Source organism: Sander vitreus, chromosome 12 (genome assembly GCF_031162955.1).
Source record: "Sander vitreus isolate 19-12246 chromosome 12, sanVit1, whole genome shotgun sequence".
Lineage (NCBI taxonomy): Eukaryota > Metazoa > Chordata > Actinopteri > Perciformes > Percidae > Sander > Sander vitreus.
In genome coordinates this window covers 1,340,001-1,358,565 of record NC_135866.1, presented here as the reverse complement: position 1 = coordinate 1,358,565, position 18,565 = coordinate 1,340,001, and the positions used below count along the sequence as shown (strand labels likewise).

Below are 18,565 nucleotides of genomic sequence, written 5' to 3'. Positions count from 1 at the left end.
ATAGCAAAGTGGAATATATTTTTTCTTCTTATAAATGTTTTGGATCATTACTTTAATGGGATGCATGCTGCCGGAGCGTGGAGCCAGATGCAATCCTACCGGAGTAGAACAAAGTGACATGAAGAAGATTCTAAAACAGATTCTTGGCGGTCGACCAACGCTTCCTGACAGGGGATAAAGACGCCCCGTGCTGAGAGGCAGTCTGTCTCGGTGGTGAGGTGATTGAAACCGAAGCGTGTCTAATGTGTTGGCTCTATTGTGAGTTCACAGACAGTATGGAGATTAGTGGGCTTCATTATGATCTGCACCATCAGAAAAAAGTATTTGCCCCCCAAAGAAAAGCCCAGAGAGGCAGCTGTGAGCCTGTGCTGCAGCAGATAGGAGAAGCCCCCAGGGACACATAATTGGCAAGAATTAACGCCTCAATTTAGAGTGTGACGCACTGCTTTTAAAGACATCATCTGCTCCCAATTGAATGGGCTGGCTTATGTATGTTACAAAGTTAGTAACACTTACGTTGAATGGCACTGTGATGTAGTACAATTTGATTCTGAGCCCATTTGAATTTATTTTTACCAGAAATGGGTCCTCTACGTTCAACCCATTTAGTGGCAGCCAGTTTTGTCCACAGAGAGGTCGACAAGTGCCATGGCCAAACTAAAGACAGGAGGAGATCCCTACATGAATGTGCGCGATCATTGAAGGCTTGTATCATGTGGACGCACCAACAGTGTTGTTGTCATTACTTAGAATTCCTCATGGGGGAGAGAGAAACTACACACTATAGCTTTAAGTTCATAAAATATAATTAAATAATGAAAAATACAATCCCTCTCAAAAATACCCTAAAACATGGCCACAGAGCTAATTTCGACTCAACAACTTTGAAAGCTGGTTATGTTCACTTCATTATTAAAGGGTACCTTTGGTTTTTTTCAACCTGGGGCCTGTTTCACAAAAGCAGAATATATAAATCCAGGATAACTGATAAAGCGAGGCTTGACCTAGTCTAATCTGTGCATCGTGGCTTGGTGCGTTTCACTACAGCCAAGCCAGGCTGAGGAGGAGAGACTAGATTGAGCCAGGCTGAAGTAATTCAGATAAATGCACGTTCACGGCTTTCCTTAAAAGATCGTGAGGTCGATCACAGATTTACTGATGCCAAAATGGAGAATACGCATTGTACATACTTTATACAGAGTGAGCAGCAGCTTTTTGTGGAAGTATGATGACGTGAAACACATTATTTGTATAAAAAGAAAAGAAACACGGCCGTTGTAATGAAACAGCGAGAGAAAGCGAGAAAGACGATCGACTGACTGAATGCGTAAGCAGCCTAAATATATACATTAACTGACCACTGCTCTGAATTGAAGCCGTCATAATCATTCCATTCAAGGATTAGGATACTAATCATTTGCACAAATTAACAGTTGTACTCTTTGCCTTAAAAGTAAGCAGAAGATAATGTTACTCAGGAAATTTACCTAGAATATGATGCGTAAATATCTCTTTCACTCTGTTTCTCCCTCTCTCTCATGGGCTAAAATATAAATGTCCTAAATCATATTAACTTTCACTGCTCGCTTTTAATGCAAAGTGTACAACTGTTCGTTTTTGCAAATGACAGTGACTCATTGAATGGTTTAAGTTAAGAGCAGTAGTTCATAAATGTATATTTTTAGATCATTCAGTCTGTCCGCTATTATCTGCCATGCTTTTTCTCACGTTTTTTTTATTTTTAAATTTTTTACAGAGGCCGAGTTTCCTTCTCTACATATTATATGCCTTGCCTCCTTGTATATATGGACATAGAAAATAAGGACACTGAAGAAATTGGACTCTAAAATCTATAAACTATAAAGATAATTAAGTGATAAATTCCATGCACACTGTAAACATGAATGGAACAGAGTATTCATCAGTTATTTCCCCCCCAGCAAAATATAAGGTCGAAAACCATTGGGGTGTCGTCTCCCTGTTGTTAATGAATGTCCAGTAGCCTACATCACTATATAGTTACTGGTCCAGTGAACTAAGACTATCATTTGGGAGGATTGTACCATTAGGATATGTTCTTAAAATTGTACAATCCTCCCAAATTATAGTCCCAGTTGACTGGACAACACAGATTGTGTGCTAAGAATGCCAAATACAACGCACATGAAAGAGGAACACACATGATCCTTATTGTTAAAGAATTTAAAAAAAATGAATCAACTAAAATAATTCAAGGTGCATTGGTCAACTATAGAAATGTACAGCGTTGTATGTATCGCCCTTAGTAACAGACTTCATTAAAACACATTTGAAATGTTATCAGCCTTTTATACTTATCTCAACAACTGCCATAATATATTCATCAAACTTCTAACAACAATATGAACAGCAGTCTTCATACAGCAATATAACAGTAACAATGAATAATTATGAACAAAAAATGGTCATAAACTTTAAATCATAACAGTACTTAAATGAACAGCAATATGCACCTGTTGTATTTTAATCAGGAGCAGGCTAGCTGTTAGCCTGGCTGTTAGCCTGGCTGTTAGCCTGGCTGTTAGCCTGGTCAGTAGTAGGCTAGCTGTTAGCCTGGCTGTTAGCCTGATCGGGAGCAGGGTAGCTGTTAGCCTGGCTATTAACCTGGTCGGGAGTAGGCTAGCTGTTAGCCTGGCTGTTAGCCTGGTCGGGAGCAGGCTAGCTGTTATCCTGGCTGTTAGCCTGGCTGTTAGCCTGGTCAGGAGCAGGCTAGCTGCACAGAATAAATCTCCATGGTGATTTATCATGTGCCTCCGCTTTCGTGAAACCGAGTCAAGGCTAAATTCATCCAGGATAACGGGGAAATCCCGGCTTAATCCCTTATCTTGGTTTTGTGAAACAGGCCCCTGGACCCTATGTTCCTATGTTTTTGTGTCTAAGTGACTGATGGGAACAACAATCTTTGACATTGATCCAGTATTAAGAGAGATCACTGCAGTCGGCAGTGGAGAAACAGGCTACAATGTAAGTTAATAGGACAATTGAAAAACTTCCATTTACGCTGACAGGCTCAGATTAATATTCTAAGTGTCTGACAACATTATGGAAAGGATTTCTAAGGAGGTCGACCTTTCTGTTAAAGAGTAAGATCCTTTTTATAAAAATAAAAACATCCTTGAAATTGCGTTCGCTAAACCCACCAGACTCCATGTAAATAAACAGTCATTTTAGCGTCGTAAAATACACTTAATTCAACGTCGACAGAAACAAAATAAAACTATGAAAAGCTGCTTTGGGTCGTCTTTCCACTTTTCCAACCATCACAACTCTAGTTTTGGTTGAAATAAACACATAGTTTACAGATTTACATGTGAAAATATGTTTGCTCTTTACACGCTGAAAGTATTGCTTTTTTAAATGGAGTCTGGTGGGTTTAGCGCTAGCGACTTCAGAGCTGTTTCGGGTTAAACAAAAAGGTCTTACATAGGTTTTAAAGAGGCCTATCTCTGTAGGGATCCTTTCCATAATGTCAGACACGTGTGATAACAATCGGAGCCTATTGGTGGCAAAAACTGCACTTTTAGTGGACCAAATCACAAAACAGAAAGGTCTTACATAGGTTTTAAAAAGGTCTATCTCTGTAGGGATCCTTTCCATAATGTTGTTAGACACCTAGAATAATCTGAGCCTTTCAGTGGCAAAATAAAGCACTTTTAATGGACGAAATTGACGATGCACATTTGCCCCATAGGGTTACAGCCCGGTCTGTGGCTGCTGCTCACAGCGTTCTCGCTTAATACTGGACCAATTTCAAAATAGGGTCCAGGTTAAAAAAACATGAAATTACCCTTTAAACCTGACATTTTATTTTGACTAAACCAATAATTGTCAGCCGTATTAGTTCTGCTGATGCCATTTTCATATTGAAGCTAGTTAGAAAGCTAGGAGCAGTTAACTTAATGTCGCTTAAAGAAATGTGCCTTTTGTGTTATTTTAGTAAGACAACTTGACAAATAACCTGTACAACTGCCAAATGTGTCGCAGTTTCTGCCATTGGAAACCTGGAAAAATTGTAGAATTTGTAAATTGTTGTTTTCCTTGCCTGGACATGTCATCAAAAAGGTGCATTCCAATAGTTCTGGTACTTAATTTTCAAGAGATCTTTTGAGATAATGACCTCGGTGAGTAAAGTATGTGTTGTGTTGTTGGTGTGGGAATTTGTTATTCATAAAGGAAAACTTGAACTGCAATATCACTCTCAGACAGACACCATACTCTACCTCGACAGATGTTTTCGTGCCATGCTTTCATAGCAGACAGTTGTGTCTCTCAGTGTGGACTGTTATGTCACACTGTTATGTCCTGAAATAAGCTCCCAGCACCCTCTGTTTTTTAAGAACAGATAATCACTTCACTACATAACACCATCATTTGACTGGCCTGCGGCCTTGACGCATATCCAGAGCTAAACCGCTGGATAGAGTTTCAGAAAAGAGCTTAGTTTGGGAGAATTAAGGTTTTTGCTGTTTTGCATGGCTCTCATATTTCCATTGAGAGTTGCAGTTATGTTGGAGAGAGATTCTGTCAGCATGTGTAATCATCCTTTGGAGCTTTCTGGAGATCAGTGCCTTGGTGAAGATCTTAAAGATGGTCACATCTTTGTCACATGCTCTCTTACTAAATATTTGAATAATGCCGTTGCAACAAATATTTGGGCAGTGTGGATATGAGATATACTGTAGATAAAGTTTCAAGTTTATTTCATTTATATAGCACTTTATGGGCAAACCAGTGTGCACATGTACACCAGCAAAAAAGAGCTCTCTATTGGAGTGCATTCACAGTGATTCAGAAAGTCAGAAAATACCAGTTTTCCTTTGCAATCAGTTTATTTAAAGAGATACAAAGATCAAAATGTCTTTCTTTTTTAAGGTACTTCTCCTTTATTTAGAACAGCTGAAGAGAGACAGGAAAGTGGGGGAGAGAGAGGGTGGATAACGAAGTATGCAATGCAGCAAAGGCCCCCAGGTCAGATTCTAACCCAGGCCACTGACAAGGACTATAGCATGATTTATGCTTTTGCGTTAAATCTAAGCCTGACGTTGCTGGTCCTCCTTCTCCATAAACAACATGAAATCAAGGAGAGGGTTAACTTTTCCTGCTCCACATTTCCCACCATGGTCAGAAAGAACAGACAAAGACTCTAGAGTCACTACTCGCTCTGAAGATAATCACCGTCACTCTCTCACTTGCTCTACCACACACTCCACACACGCACACACACACACACACACACACACACACACACACACACACATGCCGGCCCTGCTATTCTCTTAAAGAGATCGACCCACACACCAGCGCACAAATATAAACTTCAGGCCACTTACGGAGAAAGCTCTACGTGGAGCCTCCGCAGAAATCCGACTTGAGCCTAAATGGGGCGCTCACTCTACCAGGTGAGCTAGAGGCTGCCCCCAAAGATCCAGATTTAAGCAAGATGGTAGCCCCACCACCAACATTCTAAAAAACATTTAGTACAATGACTCACACCAGACAGTAGTAAATTATTAAAGTTTTGCTAGTTGTAGAATAATGGCACAGGCACAAAGTGTAGTGTAACAGTGTAGAAGAATCTTCAAGCCACCCAGTGATGTCAGTTACACAGCAATAGCCATCTAACATTAAATGTGAACGTTCATTCACATTTGATAACGTGAGCTAACATTAGCCACCATAAGCTACTAGACATATCAGACGAAATCCACCAGCAAAACCCCTGATTGTTGATCAAAGGTGGGTTTAATTATTCCTGAATTTCCTTTTATCTTGTAATGAATGTAGTATCTCTTTAAATACACAATGTATACAGTACTGTCTATCTTGTTGTCCTTAGGAATGAGTAATTGGGCTGTAACTGCATAATGAGCCTTATATGCTTTGAAACAATATGTACATAATTATTATGTAATGATAAATTGGTCCGGCATTATTCCACTATGTTATGCCAAATTATGTTATGTTAAGTTTCTTTTTTTCCAAAACTAAAATATATCTGAAAATATACATTAATATGAATAGCAAAGATAAAGTGGGGAAATTGGGGTTGTGAAAAAAATAAATAGCTATAGGTACTACTACTAGGGAGTCACTGGGCCTTCCACACATATGTTACATTAAAACATGATGCATAAATAATAACCATTTATTTTCATCCATTCTGCCCAGTTTAATATTCAACTCAATTGTATACAATATATTCGGTAGGTGGTCCCTACTTGGTCTCTCTTTCTTAAGGGGTCCCTGGCCTAAAGAACGTTGAAGACCCCTGCCATAGGGGACCAATGGAACAGGGTAAAACTGGAAACCTTAAATATGAATTTAAATGTTGACAAGTTGACATACAGTATGATGTGATACAGGAGACATTCAGAGAGAGAGAGAGAGAGAGAGAGGAGAAAGAGGGAGAGAGAGGGAGAGAGAGGGAGAGAGAGGGAGAGGAGAGAGAGAGACAGAGAGAGAGAGAGAGAGAGAGAGAGAGAGAGAGAGAGAGAGAGAGAGAGACAGAGAGAGAGAGAGAGAGAGACGAGAGAGAGAGAGAGAGAGAGAGAGAGAGAGAGAGAGAGAGAGAGAGAGAGAGAGAGAGAGAGAGAGAGAGGGAGAGAGAGAGAGAGAGAGAGAGAGAGAGAGAGAGAGACAGAGAGAGAGAGAGACAGAGAGAGAGAGAGAGGGAGAGAGAGAGAGAGACAGAGAGAGGGAGAGAGAGAGAGGGAGATGTCACATGATCTGTCTTTCTTTGACAAAGCTCACTGTGTTTCTCTCCTGAGATGACTGTTGTCTCAGTGAGGCATCATGCATCAGCTGATGCTCTTATATTTAGGTACAGTGGTGGAAGGATACTGGCTACTATTTTACAGCGGCTCCGTGCGGAGCTTAGCGCCGCCCATGACAATTGTGATTGGTTTAAAGAAATGCCAATAAAGCAGAGCACATTTTTCTCCAACACGTTCTCACACTCATCTCGTAAAATCTGGACGCTTGGTCAGGTGCCTTTGTCGTTCTTATTGACGCTAAAAGTCTCCTTTAGCGCTTTAAGTAAACGTGCTTGGTCGGGACTATTGCCGTCCCTTTGGACACAGTTATGTTAAAGAAAAGGTCGTGGGTGGGCGTACGGTTCCATGACACGCGGGAAGAACGGGATGGTTGGGTTTAGGAAAAGGTCGTGGGTGGGCGTACGGTTCTGTGACACGTGGGAGGAAAGAAAACAATGACTATAGCAAGCGTGACAAGCGGGATACGAACCCCGGTCTCCTGGGTGAAAGTCCTGTGTTTGACCCATCCACCCCCCCCAACCAACCCCCTTATGTGTAAATTGGCCCTTACGTACTCCTCTCTAAATCCTATCTAACTGCTGCTCTCCCCGGTGCGTTACACAAACACGCTGAAAGACACCTTTTTCGTCACATCAGACGCTGACAGCCACTGTCCAAACGTCCTTATATTACGAGTTTGGAATGAGAACGGGTTGTTTTCTCCCATCCAGGAATGCTGTGTGGACTAGCCAGACCTTTCTCCGCAGCGCTGCAGAGGAAGGTCTGGCAAAGTGAGACTAACCCTGATCAAACCCACCTTGCTACCTGGGTCGCAAAGCCGAGTAGATGGAGGAGGGTTACCCCATTCAAACCCACAGTCGACCTGGGTATAACCCTGATTGAGCCATCGGTGTGAAAAGGGTAGAAAGCAGGTTACTGTTGGGTTAGAGCTGAAAGGACTACGGGTGGGCAGGAATATCATGGTTTGAAATGACAGGAGAGGATATTACTGCATTGCAATTGGTCAAATTATGGAAGCATGAGAGGTGATGAGCTGAGACAGGATGAGTGGGAACAGCAACACAGAAAATGTTTCAAATGAACTAGTCAGGGGAAGAGAAGAGAGGGGGACTGAGCAGATGTTGTCGTGACAGAAACTCTTCCCCATGCTTCAAATGTAAATGTAAACACACACGTCATACTGCACAGTACCACAGTACCTCATCCCCAACCCCTCTTCCGTATTATTTTTTTTAAATCAGCTGCTCCTCATCTGCTCAGAGCCGGCACAACAAACAACTTTATTTATTAAGTAAAATTTGTTATCCTTTTTATCAAGATCACAGCAAAAATACACAACTGTGAGTCACATGCATGGCAGGGGACAGTGGTGTGAAAACAAGTGAGAGGTGTACAGTATTTTAACAAGCCAGATTTGCCATTAAGCACTTTCCAGAGCAACACAATGCATAAAGAAGAAAAAAAGATTACATTTAAAGATTTGGTTTTTTTCCCAGTTTGGGTTCCTACTTTCTCCTTCCGATAAACAAACCTATTTTTCCTGAAATGTTTGGCCTCAAATTCACTTTAAAACATAAAAAAACTAAAAAACTAATCACATTACTGTTTCCAGCTGTGTGGTTTCTTGGCCATGATAGCAATTTGAAAGTTTGGTCCAGGGGGAATAAAGCAATATAAGCAATATACATTTTGCTGAAGTAGCACAATGTTTAATTTGTTCCACTGTAGAAGCCACATCAAGCCCAATTACTCTTTTTACAGCAGCAGCAGCAGCAGCCATGTGTTTCACCAGGGCCCTGCTTACCATGTTGGTGAAGAGGAAAGAGCTCTATTAAAGGTTAGAGCTGGAGAAAACACACACATCCTGAATCAATGGCCCAAAACCAGAAAATGGAGACTTCTTTCTTCTCCCTTGGTTTGTGATGGATTATTCCTTACATGGTCAGGGTATTCACAGCAGGAGAGGGTCCTTGTTTGATTTATTGACTATTAATGAGAGAGTCGTTTACCATCCACACACTAATTATCACTTCAGAAAGGCACGTTGGCTTTGAGCTGTTGAGGCACAAAACACTTAAAAGACAATCTGATCTATATTAATAAGGACTAGATCTTACGGGAGAGTGCTGGGTTACAAAACCCATCCAAACCAAAACCACTTTCAGACCCACACAGCTGAATATGAGTCATCCGACCAGGCCTAATGACCCTCCTCCCAACCAGGGTCAACGCCTATAGTATTTCAGTACACCCATGTAAATACTCACAACTTACTGTCTGTCGCTCTCCAGGAGGAAAGTTCGGTTGTCACTCACTTTCATTGTCGCTTATGTATTTGTGTTGTAGCTTTTGTGTTTGTGATATAGCTTTTGTATTGTATTGTCTCGTCCACCGGAAAAAATGCCGGGAAAAAAACAACAAACAAGCAACAAAAAAATCGGAAAAAGCTTCAAAAAGTTTAGAAAAATTCCCTGACAAAAACGTCAGAAAAAACGCCGAAAATGTTGAGAAATATAAGGCAAGAAAAACTTCGTAAAAAAGTGACAAAGGTCGATAAAGAAGCGACAACGTGAGCTTCTTCTCCCAACACCCTCTGTGATAGCCTAAAGTTGTCGGAAAACCAATTATACAATTTGAAATGTAAAACACAGAAATACAACCGTGAACCACGTTCTATGGACAATTTCTGCTAAAATATACATACAGCTGTTAATACACTGATATTTCTTAGTGTTTGTGACTGTGCGTTCCCAGGGAAGTGTCCCTTTCTCTCCCAGGATGGGGCATGTGTGTGCAGGTCAGTCGTTTGTTTAGGCTGGGTCTGTTACCACTCAGGATCAGAGTGTGTGTGTGTGGCTGTATGTGTGTGTGTGTGTGTTGAAACAGTATAAGGGTGGTTAGGATAACATCCTCCTGTTTGACGGGGGTGACATGATAATGTAGATGGAACAACACTAGCAGGAGGGTTAAACAGTCAACTAGATTTTTTTTTAAAACTGACATTAATAATCTCTTACTGACCTAAATGTATTTATATTGCAATATTCATTATATAAATTGTCTTCTAAATAGACTTCTAGAATTATGATTGTGTGATTAATCAGGAGAAATGATCCACATTCCACTCAACCAGGCTGTCCCCATGACGCATTCGTACACATAGCTTCCTAAAAGTAAATCACTGTAATTCATATGTATTTTATGTATTTATTATTACTGTATGCCCCACATTGACTGCTGCTCTATAAGGCCACGAAAATCCACATAGGAGGTGGATATTTGGGTCCTACAACACAGGGCTTTCAAGCGGGGAAGCGGAATGCGGCAACCCATTCTCACTCCGAACTCGAAAAATACTGACGCTTGGTCAGTGTCTCTCAGCGTCAGATACCGACGCAAAAATCACCCTTTAGTGTCTGTATGGAACACACCGGGCAGAGCAGCAGCTCGACACTGTAAGATGATCTGCATAAGGAGGTTGGTTAAGGGGGTGGATGGGTCAAACAACACAGGACTTTCACCCTGGAGACCGGGGTTCACGTCCCGTTCTTGTCCCGCGTCACTGAAACGTACATGTTGTAAGCCATTCAGGGATGAGTTTCCTAATGAATATTCATGAGTCTTCCCCTACCACCCTGCAAAATAAAAAAATAGGCTTCCTGGATGGGAGAAAAACATGTTCTGGTTTATTGGCATTTCTTCAAACCAATCACAATCGTCTTGGGTGGTGCTAAGCTCCGGACGGAGCCACGGTGCCTCAGCTAAATAGTCTCAGGGAGGAACTTGTTTTGGTGGAACATGTGGACGTTCAAAAGTAGTTTTAGTCGTGCAACAGAAAACTCCGATTGGACAGATAGTCTAGCTAGCTGTCTGGATTTACCCTGCAGAGATCTGAGGAGCAGTTAACCATAGTCCTCACAAATCCACCAGAGGTTAGAACGCCAACACAAAGAAAGAGGAAGGGGACGGACATCTGGCTGAAATGACGGACATCCAGCGGAAATTCCGGCGGGACCGGAGCAATCCCAGAAGTGGAACGTTGTGGATATAGACTAGCTAACAGTTGTTTACTTACAGGGCGCCCTGGTAGCTCTCTAGAGCGTACCATTAAGGCTAAGTTCTTACAGAGGCGGCCCGGGTTTGAGTCCAGCCCAGGACCCTTCGCTGCATGTTGTCCCCTTTCTCTTCCCCTGCCTCTCACACTATAAATGCTAATTAAAAAAAACAACCATAAAATAAAGTTGCCCACCTACAGAGCACTTTGGGGGTTGTGTTTCAGTCCACCTAATGAATGTAAGTTCATAATCCTTTTAGCTCTGTTTTGGTTTCCTTGGTTACATGTGGCTTTATGATGCTAGAAGGTCCATTTTCTCTCTGTCAAGCCTCTCAGGTACTGTAGCCTCAGCTTGTCTGAGTTTCTTTTTAGAAAATAGAGAGCTGTGAGACTAAAACATACAGTTATGTTATACACTCTACTAAAGAGTGTGTACTGTGTAGCTAGGATCCAGTACTCCAGTACTGTAATTAAGTCCAAATGTTGAGGTACTTTACTTGAGTCTTTTCTTTTCATGCCACTTTCTACTTCTACTCCGCTACATTTCAGAGAGAAATATTGTACTTTAGTTACTACATTCATCTGACAGCTTTAGTTACTAGTTACTTTACACATTAAGATCACAAAACACATGTAGTTTATAAAATCTGATGTTTTATTCTAAAGTAAACTAACCAACAATGTAACGGCTACAAGTCCAGCTGAGATGATCAGACCATTAAACACACACCTGGTTGGATCCTTTACACTTTCTACCATGGGAGGAGAGTTCTTTATTTTTAAAACGTTAAGTACATAATCCTGATAATACTTACATACTTTTACTTAAGTAAAAATTTCATTGCATGACTTTTACTTGTAACAGAGTATTTCTTACAGTGTGGTATTAGTACTTTTACTTAAAGTGTCTATATGTAACTTTCCGTTAGTGTTCTTGCTAGTGTTCTCTATTCTAGCGGCCCCTTTGGACTAAAGCTGTAGTGTTTTTACCACACCTGCTGTCCTAAAGCTCTTTTCTTTACGGTGCTGTATTTCCCACTGGAGATTACTGAGTTAGTGTTACCAGGAGGTCATATAGTCACCATGAATGTTTAGCTCAGACAGAACATCATTCATTTACAATAAGAGAAGAAGTTACAGTGTTCCTACGGTAACTTAGCCTACTTTGGATGTCTCGTGAGATAAACCAGGTAACGTTATCACTGTCACTGTCACGAGCCAAAACATTTAGAGATTGTTGAAGCAACCAACGTAGTAATAACTTAGATTAATATAGCGCATTATATGAAACCCACGGACGCTTTACACAAGTACAGGGGGACAAGGGAAGAGAAAATAGTAGGCCAACACAAACACGGACTAAAAGGAATGAAATGTCTGCACTAACTGGAAGAGGGACATTATGTAATGTTGGCTACTGATGTCCAACCACATCGCGTAATATAAAGTTATTTTATGAATGAAATAGACTTATTACCAACCTGAAGGACGGTTTTACATCATTAACAATCCCATAATTGTCTCCATCTGTTGAAAGCCCGACCGAGTGTGACTCGGGTCTCACACGTTGTGTTTCTCTTTCCCTTTTAGCTTTCAGTTGTTCTTGGTTTAATCTCCTTCTTTTCTGTGATGGCCTGCCCCAGTATCAGCCATAACTACAACAGATAACAATAACAGGCTTTTCTGTGACCCGTCAGAATGTGTTACTGTAGCTCCGTCTACCTGCTGCAAATCATTCTGGGACTTTGTGGGAAAAATGGGACCCTGGCAAAGGCATTAATAAAAACTATATAAAAATGATCATCAGATGAAACATTACACAGTTTCAGAAACATTTAAAAGTTACATATAGTCACTTTAAGTAAAGGATCTGAATACTTCTTTCACCACTGGCTAGGACCAAACAAAGAGCTAAAAGAGGCAGATTCAGAAGAACAATCTAAAGCATTGTTTAAAGTTTAAGATGACAGATTTCGTCTTGTAGGGAGCTCAAGAAACTATCTTTTTCTTTGTTCTCTGTTCCATTTGAGCCATTGAAGATAAAACTGGACCTGTTGTAGTTCTGTACAGTGTCAGTTTCAACTTTATAATCTGAAAGTCTGACAGAACCCTGAAAGAGGTTTGATGGTCAGATCTAAAGTTAAGAATTATGGAAAATGGATAGGACTGATGCCTCCTCAAAACAAAACTGTGGTAACCGATAGCAGCGCCGTGTTGCTGAGACAGCAACATTTAAGGATAGAGATGCTGACGCAGCAAGATGCTTCAAAGAAGCAGACACAGAATTCAAACCACATACAATACTGCTAAATCTAACACTTGTCCATCAGCAGCCCTGTGTGCTGTATGCCAGACTAGGGTTGAGCAAAACTTAGGTACAAATGTACGGGGGGTCCCTCAGGATCCCTTTAATCCTCTGAGGATGAAAGACGCACCGGCGATGTTTGACAACACTCCTACTCAAAAAGCCATATTACAAAATTTTATTTTCTTTACTATTGTATTCATATATTTCGCTGCTTTCATGAACCCAGGACTTTTGTAAACTCATTTCAAGCACCAAAACAATTGAGTTTAGGTTTGTTTTCACAAGAGATTTGAGAAATATTTCCGCCTTAGGGCCAAATTATCTCTTAATACATTGATCTGGAACAATTTTGGGCATCACTATACAGAACGCTGAGTTTGTTCTGAACATTTTGATGTGAAATATGGGGGAATAATGGGGATCAGGTTATTTGCACAAATTCAAGAAGAGAATTCAAGAAGATATCTAAAAATGCCCTTAGACCTCACAGGGTTAATTATCATTTGCCTTATGTACAATGACTAGTGTTACAAATCAATCAGAAAATAGGTTATTAGAAAGAGTAGAGTGGTGCAGGAGCAGGGTGCGCCTGTTGTTAATTCATTATGTAAGAGCAGTAAGGCACACAGGTAGGCTGGTCAGCTGATAGGTTAGCCCAGCTTCTCTTGTTTCAGTGTGCAGCCGCGGAACACAAGTCTTCGTTAAAGTTTACTTGAGGTGCTGAATATCACATATCAACACTCGACACCAGCTGCTGTGCATTCTGGGAATTCCATTAGGTAGGCCTATATTTACATATTGACAAGATAATTCAGCATAGTACCTTTTTTTAATAGTTATAACATTTGTTATTTTTGTGTTGTGGCTTAAAATGTTGTAAGTAACTGACCCTGGTTTCGGTTGAAAAAAAATCCTAACCTTGCTACTGTCATACAGGCTAACTCATTTAAACTGCCTGATTGGGGTTCTTATTTATTTTACAAAAAGAGTCCTAACACAGTTATCTTCTGTATGTTCTTCTATATGTTTCTTCTTCTTTTTTTTTTTAACAATTTGTTTATTGATTTTTTGCACTCAGATGTAGTACATTACAACCAAGTCCCCCAACCTGACCAAACCCACAACAACGTTTCTTTCTCAACATCTGTTACACTATAAGAGCTAATAACTGAAAAAGACGAAAAGCAATTTATATGACAGTAGTGCATGTACATAACAACACTCTGTCTGGAGCTTAGCCCCGCCCATGACGATTGTGATTGGTTTAAAGAAATGCCAATAAACCAGAGCACGTTCTTTTCCATTCATCCCAGAATGCTGTGTGGACTAGCCAGACCCTCCTCCGCAGCGCTGTGGAGGAAGGTCTGGCAATGCAAGACTAGTTTTGCAGGTATTTGGCAAAAAAATATAATATTTTATTTTATGTTTTTTATATATTTTATCCCTATATTTTAACTTCTGAACTGTTTTATGTCTTAGATTTCTCATTTTTACTATGCTTATTCTTATATTTTATACATTTGAGCATTGTTAGAGGGAGACGGAGAGCCAAGAATTTCATCGCCAATGACAGCTTCTCTGTAACTGTTGTGCACATGACAATAAAGAACTCAAACTTGTAATCAAAGTAAGTTATTCATGTTCTGGGGACCTTGCTTATCTGTACGTACCAGATTTTATGGCAGAAAGTGTATATTCTGTAATGTTGAAGGTGACGAAATTAGCGAGTCATTGGTATTGATCAACGATCCCATCAACCCTCTCTGGACTTAACATGGTCATTTGTTGTGATAAAGAGGCAGTCAAAAAAGTGTATTACTGCCCTCTATGCATACAGTATATAGGCTAAATAATACATAATACTTACTACTTATTTGGAATACCTACAGTATCTGCCTAATCTGTTTATTTTCTACTTCCATCATTTATTCTGATCTGAAAGGGTTTTATGTTGAAATGTTACCCTTGTGTATGTTCTTGTATTTATCTATCTTTTTTGTGTTGAATTGTACATTGTATATTTATACTCTTTATGTACGTATTTAGTTTTGTGTCAGAACTAAGAATCCTATAATGGATGGGCCGTGTATAAGCGGCCAGACACGAAAAAACTATTAAAAAACTCTAATAAACTAAATTCATTCATACAGAAAACTATTTATGTTTTAGTTACTTGCATTAAAGATGATCACAGTAGTGTGCCTCTGATCATTGTTGCTATTTCACAAAGTGACACTATGTGCTTTGTGTTTGGACAGAGTTGAATATGGAGTACAATCCGTCGGACCATCCGCGGGCCAGCACCATATTCCTCAGCAAATCCCAGAACGATGGTGAGTATCGCTTTCATAGGAATTAACCCATTTATCCGTTTTAAAATTGTCCTTTTAAAGCCAACCAGACTTGCAATCAGTGTCACCAAGTTAGTCTATCAGAGTAAGACACATTTGCCTTTGTTTGACATGCTTGTATGCATAGAAAACAATCATGAAAAGAGAGAGAGATAGATAGTTTCCATGAAGACATACGTAGGGGCTGTGATCCCAGAGCAGTTTCTTTGTGGCTGGCTGAGGTCTGCTAATTTATGCCATTGCCCAGAGGCATCTGACTGAGAGCATAAGCATCCTGTGGGGGGGGGAGGAAACATTAACATCTTTTTTTTAGAGCCATAATGAGCATGAGCATGAGATTATTGTTTCTCACAGATGCTTGGAGACAAACAGCACATCAATATTTTTTGATGTTGAAGTATGAAGACTGCATCTGATAAATTTTTCCTTTTAAATTGAATATTATCATACAGACATTAGATGCTATATTGCACCATATCTGATATTAAATCTTTTTCTGCAAGGGGTTATGGGCTTCTTCATTCAGAGAATTTGTGATGAACATATCGGCCAGCTGCAAACAAACAAAGAATGAATGATATGTGAGGGATGAATAAGCATTTCAAATGAATGAGCATCACATTTTCTGTCAGATACAGAAAAGTAATGATTATTATTGCTTGTCATTTGCAACATTTATTACAGTTTTTCTCAAATGCTTTGGCACATTTACTGAAACAAACTTACAAATGTCAAAACTCTAAGTAGCCTACAATCCTCACACCACGTGGTACATTCAGCACATCACTCTATGTGACCTGCAAAAGGTGAAAGATGCAAAGACATCTTGTCAAATGAAAGGGTGATAGATAGGTAATATTGTCCAGTTGCTAACATTGTATATTTAGGCAACTGAATAGTGTTGATGTCAGCCATGGCACACACTATACTTGCTCAATGTATGTAACCACAAATACACAATGGAAGCTTGTACAGAAAGATAAAAAAGATATACAACAGCAAATTGATCAGGAACTGAAAAAAGAAAATATGTTGCAAATGTATCACCCTCAAGTGTCATCCAATGTCTTCTCTGTCTGGCCACAACATTTTATCGACATCACACCTGATATCCTCCCTTGCTATGCAACAAGAGAAACACTTTTGGCATGACCCCCCCCCCCCCCACAACAATCTGCTGTGATATCCTCACCTGTCACCTGTTTGCGTTTGGTTGCTCTAAATTGCGAGGAAGTTGATTTGTTCCCCCATATAGCTTAAGTCTATTCATCTGAAACATTTTACAACAAAACCACATACCTATTTTGTATCTAATACAGTGGGTACGGAAAGTATTCAGACCCCTTTACATTTTTCACTCTTTGTTTCATTGCAGCCATTTGCTAAAATCAAAAAAGTTCATTTTATTTCTCATTAATGTACACTCAGCACCCCATTTTGGCAGAAAAAACAGAAATGTAGAAATTTTTGCAAATTTAATTTTAAAGTATTCAGACCCTTTGCTGTGACACTCATATTTAACTCACATGCAGTCCATTTCTTCTGATCCTCCTGGAGATGGTTCTACTCCTTCATTGGAGTCCTGCTGTGTTTAATTAAACTGATTGGACTTGATTAGGAAAGACACACACCTGTCTATATAAGACCTTACAGCTCACAGTGCATGTCAGAGCAAATGAGAATCATGAGGTCGAAGGAACTGCCCAAGGAGCTCAGAGACAGAATTGTGGCAAGGCACAGATCTGGTCAAGGTTACAAAAGACTTTCTGCAGCACTCAAGGTTCCTAAGAGCACAGTGGCCTCCATAATCCTTAAATGGAAGAAGTTTGGGACGACCAGAACTCTTCCTAGACCTGGCTGTCCAGCCAAACTGAGCAATCGTGGGAGAAGAGCCTTGGTGAGAGAGGTAAAGAAGAACCCAAAGATCACTGTGGCTGAGCTCCAGAGATGCAGTAGGGAGATGGGAGAAAGTTCCACAAAGTCAACTATCACTGCAGCCCTCCACCAGTCGGGGCTTTATGGCAGAGTGGCCCGACGGAAGCCTCTCCTCAGTGCAAGATATATGAAAGCCCACAGAGTGTGCCAAAAAACACATGAAGGACTCCCAGACTATGAGAAATAAGATTCTCTGGTCTGATGAGACCAAGATTTTGGTGTTAATTCTAAGCGGTATGTGTGGAGAAAACCAGGCACTGCTCATCACCTGCCCAATACAATCCCAACAGTGAAACATGGTGGTGGCAGCATCATGCTATGGGGGTGTTTTTCAGCTGCAGGGACAGGACTACTGGTTGCAATTGAAAGAAAGATGAATGCGGCCAAGTACAAAGATATCCTGGAAGAAAACCTCATCCAGAGTGCTCAGGACCTCAGACTGGGCCGAAGGTTCACCTTCCAACAAGACAATGACCCTAAGCACACAGCTAAAATAACAAAGGAGTGGCTTGGGAACAACGCTGTGACCATTCTTGACTGGCCCAGCCAGAGCCCTGACATAAACCCTATTGAGCATCTCTGGAGAGACCTGAAAATGGCTGTCCACCAACGTTCACCATCCAACCTGACGGAACTGGAGAGGATCTGCAAGGAAGAATGGCAGAGGATCCCCAAATCCAGGTGTGAAAAACTTGTTGCATCATTCCCAAGAAGACTCATGGCTGTACTAGCTAAAAAGGGTGCTTCTACTCAAGACTGAGCAAAGGGTCTGAATACTTATGACCATGTGATATTTCAGTTTTTCTTTTTTAATACATTTGCAAAAATCTGCCAAAATGGGGTGCTGAGTGTACATTAATGAGAAATAAAATGAACTTTTTTGATTTTAGCAAATGGCTGCAATGAAACAAAGAGTGAAAAATTTAAAGGGGTCTGAATACTTTCCGTACCCACTGTGTGTATGTATGTATGTATGTGTATATATGTATGTATGTATGTATGTGTGTGTCTGTGTATATGTATGTATGTATGTATGTATATGTGTGTGTATATATATGTGTGTATATATATATGTGTGTATATATATATGTGTATGTGTATATAT

The 18,565-nt window shown here is 40.3% G+C and overlaps 1 protein-coding gene across 2 annotated transcripts in view; it reads left to right on the top strand.

The window, feature by feature from the left end:
• LOC144527178 (cyclin-Y-like) overlaps nt 1-18,565 on the top strand; it is a 35,110-nt gene that overhangs the window by 4,096 nt on the left and 12,449 nt on the right. The window contains exon 2 of one of the 2 annotated variants that reach the window (XM_078265098.1): nt 15,433-15,507. In XM_078265098.1, the coding sequence (XP_078121224.1) occupies nt 15,433-15,507 (75 nt within the window). Of the gene's footprint in view, nt 1-15,432; nt 15,508-18,565 lie in introns of those variants that run through there. The other variant, XM_078265097.1, reaches the window with a different exon arrangement.